General features: G+C 34.7%; 1 protein-coding gene across 3 annotated transcripts; it reads left to right on the forward strand.

Annotated features, from left to right (window-relative positions):
• The first annotated feature begins 605 nt into the window (after positions 1-605).
• On the forward strand, positions 606-9607 carry LOC145132754 (glutamate receptor 3.6-like). 3 transcript variants are annotated; one of them, XM_079067653.1, is made up of 8 exons: positions 606-696; positions 835-958; positions 1049-1274; positions 4888-6218; positions 6306-6583; positions 7086-7117; positions 7223-7629; positions 7854-8494. In XM_079067653.1, the coding sequence occupies exons 2-8, from the start codon at positions 863-865 to the stop codon at positions 8328-8330; spliced, it is 2847 nt and encodes a 948-aa protein (XP_078923779.1). In that variant the 5' UTR covers positions 606-696; positions 835-862; the 3' UTR covers positions 8331-8494. The 3 variants fall into 3 exon arrangements, with proteins under 3 accessions (XP_078923779.1, XP_078923778.1, XP_078923777.1); XM_079067652.1 differs by having other exon boundaries at positions 618-696; positions 829-958; XM_079067651.1 differs by adding an exon at positions 8505-9607 and having other exon boundaries at positions 630-958; positions 7854-8373.
• The last annotated feature ends 1938 nt before the right edge of the window (positions 9608-11545 follow it).

Genomic DNA, 11545 nt, shown 5'->3' on the forward strand with positions numbered 1-11545 from the left:
GTAAATTAAATATATAACGTGTGTGTTATGTATAACATGAAGAAGGAAAAAGAGACCATGCAATCTCAATCATCGCTAGTGTAAGAAAGCACACCATTGTATTTTATTTTATTTTAGCGATGCTGTTTTCCAAAGTCTTTCTTGGAGTTGGATGATCAACGATGGAATGCTTTTCCACTTTTTGTTTTGTATTTTACATTTGTAGCTAGATAGCAACTTGCATATAAAGAATTTAACATTTACTTATTTTATGTAAAAAGGCATGTGTCCACTGTCTACACGTCCCCCAATATGTGGGTTTGTCCCTTGAATTCCTCGTATGTTTAAATATACGAGCTGGGTCGTCAAGTAGAAAATCCAACCCCCCTTTTCAAATTTTTTGGTTTTATATAAATATAAACAATAATTAATATCTATTATTCTGTATTCCCTATTTGTATTATCTTCGATCATGATGATGTCGTCAAAATACATATCCAGCAATATATGATTCTTCTTACTTATCTAAAAGGAATCTTATATAATTTAAAATTAATCAATTTAACTACTCCTGGACTATACTGTAACTCCAATCAATATTTTAACTGATTATACTTGTCAAATAATAAACTGTTACAATGATATAAAGTAAACATATTTTCAAATATGAAAGATTTTTGGGGGCATAGTTTGAACAAATTTCCCGATAGCATTATGGTGAGTTGACAAAAGATGGACGGTTTCATCTAGAATTCAACGCAGACAAAACATAAAACTCATGCCAACTGCGTGTAGCATGTGCTCTCAACGACTCTGTGTTTATATTGCTTCTCATGGTGTTATTTTCAGTCACAGGTTGTGTGGAAATAGGTTTTTGAAGTAGATGGCTATGAATCAAGTTTGGGGATTGTTGGTGGTGTTGGTTTTCTTCAATGGATGTTTCATTGAGGAGCAAAGGCACACCTGCGCTCAAGCTCGGGTACATTCCTGGAACTTTATTTTTTGTTACATAAAAAGATGAAAGTCTTCTGTTACCATTGTGCAAAACCCATGTTTTTTATTCTTTCAGATTCCTAGATCCAAGAAGCTGATGAATGCTAGTGTTGTTTCAAGACCAGAAGTTGTAAAAATTGGGTCGATTTTGACTTTTGATTCGACCATAGGCAAAATTGGCAAAATTGCATTAGAAGCTGCAGTAGAAGATGTGAATTCTGATCCAACGGTTCTTAATGGAACCAAGCTGGAACTAACCATTCATGACTCAAACTCTAGTGGCTTTGTGGGTATCATGGAGGGTATGTCTTCTAAACACCTGCTTATGTATTTTCTTCAATACTGTTTCCTTTTCTAATTAAAAAGTATCCAAGGAGGTTTCTTTATGTTATAATATATATATCATGAGGTGTTTCAAGGCATACAATGAGTCCTTACATTTTTGCAGATTTAGCCTTAAACTTTATAGTTAGAATCATGCCTGATGCCTATAATAGTAAAATTTATTAAGATAGCATGCAATGACAATCGTGCTTCAAAATGTTAAACTTTTGGGGAAATTTGAAGTTAGAACCAGACCTTTACATGGAGTTAATTGCGGGGTCCATAACCCTTGTTGGATCAAAAGATTACGGTGGTTTGAAGTGTTAACTTTAGTAAATGTTGGTAAATTAATTTAGTGTCATCAAATCATTTTCATGTGTTTCGAATTGATATGGGTGCCAAAGGGGGTTAGACTATAATCTAATCCAAATTTCGTGCTATGAGGTGAACATTTACATAAGATGAGTTTGATCGGGAACAAGACGAATGGCAGGGTTAAAGGGGCTGTGCTCATTTCCACTAAAATATTTTAGGGCAATAGAGGCGACATATGTTGCTGCCCACTATTGCCAATAGCTATTAAGAGTTAAGACGTGAAAGCCTTTCAATATTTGCAAGACTATTCCATATCAAAAATGGCCCCACCTACCATATAAAGTTAATTATTATGGTATATTATTTATTAAATAAATATAAATTATAGAGTAATATATTATTATGTTACAAGTTGATAACATAGAGGGCCTACTTACCATTTGAAAGGCTTTCAATATTTGCAAGACTAATACATACGTGGACATGTCATATCATTTGAAAGTGGTTTGCAATTTCATTTGCAAGACCGATGTAGATGCTCTAAGTACCCACTAATGTTTTGTCTCTAATGCTCAAACGTCTCCCTTCTTTTTTTTTCAAATTAAAATATTGTTTCTCATAAAAAAATAACAAAAACGCAGAAACGACAGCAAAAAATACTGAAAACTAGAACATTATAATGCTAAAGTTATTTGTTTCACGAAATGTGTACAAATCATAAAATAAATCATAAAGCTAACGATCAAATAATGTCTTCAAGTCTGCTCTAAACACCGAGTCATTATGAAAAGGATCAGCAAGAGTAGCCTACAAAATAAACCAACTACCAGTTACCAAAGGTACTAAACCACCAAAGTATCAACATATATAAACCAAAAGACCAAACTACCAAAGTATTGACATAAACCACGCTATCAATTACCAAAGTACCAAACTAACTTGTAATGGATAATCAACACAAACCAAAATTACTAGGGGTAAAAATGAGTCAAGCTACTCTGATCGACTTGTCAAAAGCTCGACTTGAGATGAATTTTAAACGAGCTAAGCAGAGCTCAAGCCTGTGTTACAAAGCTCAACTTGCGAACCTAAAAAAGCCTACACACACTCACACACACACACACACACACACACATATATATATATATATATATATATATATATATATATATATATATATATATATATATATATATATAATTTTATTTTTATATATTGAAATAAATAGGTATTTAAGGAATGCCATTTTAGAGAATTAGGGTATACTGTATACAAGTTGATTCCAATCCGATCCTGATCCCTTATAATTCTCTAGGAGCCGATCTTGGGCTCCGACCATAAGGCTCGAGATGATTTGAGCTCGTGCTCGAGCCCAAAATTTTAAATGAGTCGAGCTGGAGCTTTAACCCAAAAGTTTTAAATGAGTCGAGCTTGAGCTTGGTCAAGCTTGGGCTCAGGTTCGACTAGATTCGTTTGCAAGCCTAAAATTACTAAACTAACATAAATCGGGAGGTGGTGGATCCTCAAAACCATTAGTGTCATGGCAAATGTTAGAAAATCGAGGTTTTGATTACTTGGATTACTAAGAGCCGTGATTGCACTTTCATATTAAAGGATTTCGATGAAGAGAAGTTATGATCTGTATACCATAATTAGAATGACAAAAATTAATTATGACCAATATTCAGACAACTAATGTTTGAAAAACTGCCAAAAAAAACTGTCATAATGCTGTTAGAAAACCACCACTTAACCATCAGAGTAATGTTTCAGCTCGACCCCAGCAAGGGAATGTGCCCCTTGGACCTCGCCAAGGGTTGCCAACCCTTGTACCCTTCTACCAGGGGCGCTACCCTCGGACCCCCGTCGTTGAAGGGCTTCACCCCTAAATAACAGTGTATTTTAAATCTGAATAAACTCAAACGAGTGTGCAGACCGCACCATCCTTACTTGTTCAATGTTTATCAAAGTTACATTGGTCAATATATTTATCCCATTACACTTAAATAATATTGATAACACAAATCACCAACACCCCGTGTGATTAGCCATCAAGTAAAAGAGAATAATTCATATGAATGCCATAGCCTGCAAAGTTAAAAGATATAGAACATAGAAATACAACTAAAATACAAAGCAATTTAATTACAATATATAAACAATAAATATAAAGTCTAGCTTAATAGTTCAAAAAGTATGCAATATTGTGTAGCACATCCAAAGTCCTTTTGATGTGGACGCATATAAATCTCAAAGGTTTTTAGATAACATAAGGAACATACATTATGAGGTTGAGCAACAACTTCATATGTCCCAACTAAAGTACAAACAACACCATGATTGACATCGACTTCAAGGATATTTATATGAGGTCTCCTTTGGTTGCATCTTGTAAAAGATCGTTTGATGTCATGAAATTCAAGTTAGATCTGGTTGATGTTAAACAAATTCTAAAACACCTTGATAATTTTTGAAGTACTATGAGTAGTTCACCTCATTAGTTACTAAAGATTATGGTGTTCAGTTATGGCCAGCTGCTAAAGGCCTTTAGGTATTGAATGATGTTTAGTACGTCGGAACACCTACTAAAGAACCAAGTATAAGCAATATGAAGAAAAAAGTAGCAAAGTGGGACAACTATTGAAGAATTGTATTAACGGGCGAAGAAATTAAATTTTTTATAGCCATATTGTGAAGACCGGGCCACAACAATTTTCAGCACCTGAAGACTCAATTACTGAAGATGTTAAAGACTAAGAGACATGAAGACTCAATTACGCTAATAATATAACTAATATGAAAATTCTCCAAGGATGGTTTTCTTATTATTTTGATGTCCTAATTATCAAATTATCTCAACGGAGTTCAACATTTTGAACTCTTCAAGAAAAAACAAAGTGTGTGCGATGATCAACCATTGATAGAAAGAAATGCCTGAATACACACAAGCTCACACTAGAGAGAGAGAAGAAATTTTTTATTGTGAGTTAGAAGCCTCATGAGAGTTTTTATTAAAACTAGGATTTCACAAATACACAAGGATTTTTGTGTTCTATATTCTTAACTGATTGACCATAAAATAGTGTGTTTCTTGAATGAGTTGTAATTAGGGGAGTTTGTTTAATTAGATATCAAAATATTCTTAACTGATTGACCATAAAATTGTGTCTAGAGCTGCCTCCGCCATAAGCATTGAGCTATACATTGTGAGAAGTTTATTAACAAGAGATTATTAGATTATGATAATGTTCCCTCTAATTCCTTTTGTTGCAACAGCTTTACAGTTCATGGAGAGTGAAAGTGTGGCGTTAGTAGGTCCAGAATCATCAGCCTTAACTCATATGATTTCCTATGTAATAAAAGAGCTCAAAATTCCACTCCTATCTTTCACCGCCACCGACCCCACATTATCCTCACTCCAATACCCGTTCTTCATCCGTACAACTCACAGTGATATTTTCCAAATGGCTGCCATAGCAGATATAATCGACTACTACGAATGGCGTGAAATTGTCGCTATTTATATAGATGATGATCATGGGAGGAATGGAATTACTTCATTAGCAGATCAATTAGCTTTTAAGAGGTCTAAGATCTCTTACAAAGCGCCTATCAATCCAGATGCAACCCGTGAAGACATACACGATGTTTTGCTTCAAGTTTCTTTCAAGGAATCCAGAGTTCTCGTTGTTCACACTTGCACCAATTGGGGATTAGATATACTTGATGTTGCTAAAGAACTTGGAATGATGGATAGTGGGTATGTGTGGATCGCAACCGATTGGCTTTCTACCATTATAGACATAAACTCGCCACTCCCCAAAAAATCGATTGCTTCTATGCAAGGAGTTATTACATTAAGATCTTACATAAAAGATTCGCAACTTAAAAGAAAGTTCGTTACCAAATGGGAAAACTCGACAAAACTCGGTTTGAGTACGTATTCTCTGTACGCATATGACACTATCTGGCTGCTTGCTCGTGGTCTTGACGATTTCTTTCATCAGGTTGGAAACATTTCATTCTCGAAAGGTCCCCAAATGAAGGACTCACAAGGCACATTCGTGAATCTTGATTCTTTGAGTGTTTTTAATGGAGGGAAAGCCTTGCTTGAAAACATCTTACGAGTACAAATGAATGGAACAACGGGACCAATCGAGTTCACTTCTGATAAAAGCCTGGTTTTTCCGGCATTTGAAGTTATTAATGTGATTGGTACTGGCTTTAGAACAGTTGGGTATTGGTCAAACTCTTCACGATTGTCAACTTCTCCTCCAGAAACACTCAACACGAACCTTACAAACCAATCTAGTTCATCTGAGCTGTTGTACAGTGTAATTTGGCCAGGTCAAACTGTTAAAAAGCCTCGTGGATGGTTTTTTCCACAGAACGGAAAACAGTTGAAAATTGGGGTTCCAGTTCGAGTCAGTTTTCAGGACTTTGTGGAGGAAGTCAAGGGGACTGATAGGTATGTGGGATACAGCATCGATGTGTTCATTGCTGCAGTAAAACTGCTGCCATATGCTGCCCCGTATACGTTCTATTCTTATGGAGATGGTCATAAGAATCCAGCTTACACTGACCTCGTGAGCTTAGTAAACGCTGGTGTGAGTGTTCTTTCTAATTTGATCTTCAATCTTTTCAGCAAAAACCAAGTTCAAATTTTAGGGTTTTCTTTGTGGTAAACACTGTAGGTCTATGATGCTGCAGTGGGTGACATTGCTATCATTAGTAACCGGACACGTATGGCGGATTTTACTCAGCCGTATATTGAATCTGGGCTAGTTGTGGTGGCACCTGTCAGGAGGGTAAGCTCTGGGACTTGGGCATTTTTCAGGCCTTTTACTGCTGAGTTGTGGTGTGTTATTGGGATCTGTTTTTTAGTTGTGGGAGCAGTTGTTTGGATTCTAGAACATCGCAGAAATGATGAATTTCGTGGTACTCCTAGACAACAAGTCGTCACAACCCTATGGTATGTGTGTGTGTGTGTTTTAAAAGTGGGGAATAAAACAGGAATCAAGAACATCTGAAAAGCTTGCTTGTCACTAATGAGACCCATAAATGCAAATAGGGTTTGAATCATTATTCAGCACTAGTACTCATTATCATGTATAAGAGTATCCAAGAACGTCCACAATAAGGAATTTTTCACTAAGCTTTTTTGGTATCAACAAATAAAAAAGCTCAAAGTATCTTGAATTCTTGACTACAGTAAAACTTTTTCTTACCCTTATATATTTATGGGTCTCACAGAAATAGAAAAGCTATGAAATGATTTTAATATTATTAAAGCGTTAAAAAGCAATACGTCAAAGGTTGTAATTTACATACAAAGTGAATAAGCTTTGCGACGAAAAAGCTCTCATAATATCTTTGTTGACTTTGGGAATCTTATTAGACACAATAAGTTCATATTATGAATGATCTAATTTGTGTTATTTTGTCACTGATGGTTCGCGTTTGGTTCATTGCAGGTTTAGCTTTTCTACTTTATATTTCTCTCACAGTAAGTTACTCAAAATGAAACCGACTAAATCATGCCCTATTGACTGACATTTTGCTTTTCGTTCTATACCCATTAATTATCTTAACTTAAACATGGTTAATGCAGAACAGAACATGACGAGCAGTCTTAGTCGTTTCGTGTTAATTCTATGGTTGTTCGTGGTTTTAATAATAAGCTCAAGTTATACGGCAAGTCTCACCTCAATATTGACTGTTCAAAAACTATCGTCCCCTATTGAAGGGATAGATAGTTTAAAATCAAGCAAAGATCGTATTGGGTACCAAGAAAGTTCGTTTGTCCGAAACTATTTGGTGGAAGAAATTGGCATTTCGGAAAATAGACTTGTTCCTCTTAACTTGCCGGAAGACTATGAAAAAGCTTTAAACGATGGTCCTCAAAATGGTGGTGTTGTTGCAATTGTTGATGAACGTCCATACATTGAACTTTTCCTTTCGACTCGTTGCCAGTTCAGCATCGTTGGTCAAGATTTCACCAAAAATGGATGGGGATTTGTAAGTAAATTAAAATTCTCAATTTCATGATAGGTGCTATTTATGCTATACGTTTGACTTCTAATTTAGTCAAACTGAATCATTTCTAAACTTCAGATTTGATATGAAGTTGTTGATTTTATAGAGAATATTGTTTACAACGTTAAACATCATAACAGTTAATGTCTCCATTAACAAATGTTAGATTCAAATCATAATCGTTTTGTGTTCTTGAATATTTATAGGCCTTCCAACGGGATTCACCACTTGCAATAGATATATCGAATGCCATTCTCAAACTATCTGAAACGGGAGAGTTACAAAATATCCATAACAAGTGGCTACTGCGGAGTGCTTGCAGTTCACAAGGAGCAGAGTTTTCAGTTGACAGGCTCGAGCTAAAGAGGTTCAAAGGCCTATTCTTCATTATTGGATTAGCTTGTTTTCTTGCTCTTTTTGTATACTTGGTGCTCATCATATACCAATACACTAAACACAAACCAGATCCTTCTGAGTCACCTGGAACAACACCAGGACGCCTACAAACGTTCATTTCATTTATTGATGAAAAAGAAGATTCGCTTAATACCCGTTCCAAGAAAAGGCTTAGACAGGCAAGTTCATTTAGGAGCAACCGAGATATTGTATCTTTGAATGGCTATAGATGTAATCGCAAAGAATCATCATCGATCGCACCAGAATGTTCAGAACATGGAGATTAATCACATTCGTATTTATGAAAATGTATTTTTCCACCTATGCCAGGTGAGTCCAATTCAGAAAAGTTGTTAAAGGGTATCAATTTGTTAGTAGTTGATAACCAGTTTCCTTTACATTGTATATATAGCATGGTTTTACTAAGTAATGAATGTTTTTATTATTTCTATTGATGGCAGGTTCAACGTTCATTATAATTATTGTTCAAGATGGTAGGTACATGATGGCTCATCATGGTAAACTATAAGCCGTATGAACCATAGTTTACCATCGCCAACCATCATGAATATTTTCAGTTCATTGCAAACTCTTTGAACCATCATCAACTCACATACAAACGAGATAAATCACGCACAAAGACCCAATATGTACTACTATGGTTCGGTCAATATGTGACCTGCGTCAACATGGCACATGGCATGAGGGAGTGTTCTTATTCATGCGCTTACAAACGATAGTACAATAAAACCCTAGCTATAAGTTATATTATATAGGCAAAGTACAATACATAACCCTAACTAGAACATGGTTGGCCCAACTACACATATCAACGTAGGTCACATAGATATTGGATGTCGAGTTTCTTTACTTTGCTTGGGCAGGTTGGATATACATTTGGGTCGTTAACTCTCAAGTCCCACTTAACATAAACCATAATTTACTCTAAGCTTTCCTTGTTATAAGTTCTTCCATCCAATGGTTTACAATGCTCCTAACTCATTGGAAGGAAGAACTAGTGGTGACGACATAGTTCAAACAACTTTAAGTACAATACATGATAAACCTAACTAGAACACGATTGGCCCAACTACACATATCAACGTAGGTCATTTAGATATCGGATGTCGAGTTTCTTTACTTTGCTTGGGCAGGTTGATATACATTTGGGTCATCAACTCTCAATTCCCACTTAACATAAACCATAGTTTACTCTCAACTTTCCTTGTTATAAGTTCTTCCATCCAATGGTTTACGATGCTCCTAATTTATTGGAAGGAAGAACTAGTGGTGATGACACAGTTCAAACAACTTTAAGATCATTTTGGAGTCATCAAAAAATGCATTGTGAGCGATGGGTCATCATGGTCATCGAGATATTGAACAACCAAAATGCATATGGTCAAAGACTAGCACTTAACAATATTTATATTAATTTCCAGTTACATTTATTTCGGTTATTTTTTAGGGTAAAACTATTTGACGTGTGTTTTTGAACCACTGCAATCTTTCACGAAAATTCGTAACTGTTAGGAATTGGTGTTATAAATACGTGTTTGATACCTTCATTTGTGTTGATCGCTTTTCTGTCTCATTAATATTACAATAAAAAATGTACCATCCTCTGTTCATGAGAAGAGTATTTCGTAGGGAATTAGTGGTTTTAGGCAACCAAAACATAATGTAGCGAAAACAACATAGTTTATAAAAGAATTATCAAAACCGGATATATCTGAATCAACTCTATTAACCAAGATCAACCATAGGGTTTTTTATAGAAAGTACATATTAGTAGATTATGAAACCTTTGGTGTAAATTTTTTTGATCAAATATATTATAACCTTTGTTGGTATCAACATGATCTTTCTTGGCTTGAAGATTAGGGTGGGACTCCGTCAAACACGGGGCAACGGTAAATGACTCGAGGCTGAGTGATGCAGGTATATGAATGAATAAGTGTGATATGGATCGGGTAAAGTGAAAGTTGTAAAATCGTTATGCGGTAGCCAGTCGGTTGACTACCCTAGATTATAAATTAATTTATTTAAAATAAATAAATTTCACCAAATAGGAAAGTTTGATTCATTATATGCTTTGATACACATCACAGATATAAGAGACAAAGGAATTAGTTGGCACGATGAGAGACTAAGAAACGTAGGGATCAACGTGATGAGAGACAAAGATGTGAATATGAATAGGGCATTGCCATTTGCCTATTTTCTTTCTTTAATTTTGAATTATTATTTTTATTATTTTTTTATATTTTATTTTTATAATTTTGACCATTTAACTTTTTGACTAATTTTTTACATGACCAATTTTGACCAAGCACCCTAATAAGACCGGTTAGTATTATTCTTAGGCGGATGGAGATCATCAAGTGATAAAGAAACAACACCATACTAATAAAAATTAAGAATTGATTATGTTCGTGTATTTATGAACACTCAAAATTAGCTTCACGAGCTACCATATCAAAAAGATGCCTTCCTAATAAGTTTGTGAACCCTATATTGTGGGGTTAGACAATTAAAAGAAACATAGCTCTTGAAAAAATAAAAATACTAAAGAAAGGCCAAAAATATGGAAAACAATTAAAAACCCATTAAGGAATCATTCATGGGACTTATCAGGATAAAGGCTCTTCAACATGGCTTAAAATAAGGTTTTACTTAACCTCTTTTAAGCTGATACAAACTTATATTCATCCCTTTAAGTGTTTTGAACCCAAAATAAGAATATGAATCAAGCCCAAAGTGATCTAGAGACTTGAAATGGGTTTGTCTTGCATTAGATGAAAATGACAAGGATGTCCATGCATCACTAAGGGTTTCAAGTATAGATCATTTAGTTTTCAATGAAAGAAAAATCAAAATTACAATTTATGGAACATTTAGTTTCCAGTTAGAAATAATCAAAATGAAGTTATACCTCAAGGGTTTGTTTTCACCGGAAATAAGTAATCTAATTCATAATACAAAGGTAACAATCCTAGAAGAATCAATCACGAGATTGCGGTGGCCAGAAGATGCCTTCCATGAATGAAAATGAAAAAAAAACCATATAGGAGATGTAATCCACACATGAAAAGCTTAGGTACTTATGCGTTCATGATTAAGGCCAAATGACTTGATAATTCTATTTAATTGTAAATTATCTGATATGGTGTTAGGTACGAATTACAAGACCATGTGTAGAATTGATATTCTCTATTTTTTATAAAGGCCAAGGCTTTAAAAGTTGTTAGGCGATACTAAATTGCTTAACTAAGGACTAAATATTAATTGGTCTAGTTTGGGATTAGTTGAAGACTAATTGGACCGTAAATTGTAAATCATTTTTTTTTAAATATGACTAATATAATAACAAAGTAGGTAAATACAACTAATATCATAACAAGATAAGTTAAGACTAATAACATTGTCATATGATTATATCAAAGAGAAATTACAAGGGTTCTCAGAGAAAAAGCATAAAGACTACAAGGAATAAAGCGGA

Source organism: Lactuca virosa, chromosome 8, assembly GCF_052849685.1.
Source record: "Lactuca virosa cultivar CGN04683 chromosome 8, Lactuca_virosa_CGN04683_v6, whole genome shotgun sequence".
Classification (NCBI taxonomy): domain Eukaryota; kingdom Viridiplantae; phylum Streptophyta; class Magnoliopsida; order Asterales; family Asteraceae; genus Lactuca; species Lactuca virosa.

Bases quoted from the DNA above. Each gene is read 5' to 3' on its own strand.
- LOC145132754 (XM_079067653.1), top strand. From the start codon at position 863: ATGGCTATGAATCAAGTTTGGGGATTGTTGGTGGTGTTGGTTTTCTTC. The intron at 1,275-4,887 runs GTATGTCTTCTA...TTGTTGCAACAG, and splicing joins CTTTGTGGGTATCATGGAGG to CTTTACAGTTCATGGAGAGT. The intron at 7,118-7,222 runs GTAAGTTACTCA...TGGTTAATGCAG, and splicing joins TACTTTATATTTCTCTCACA to AACAGAACATGACGAGCAGT.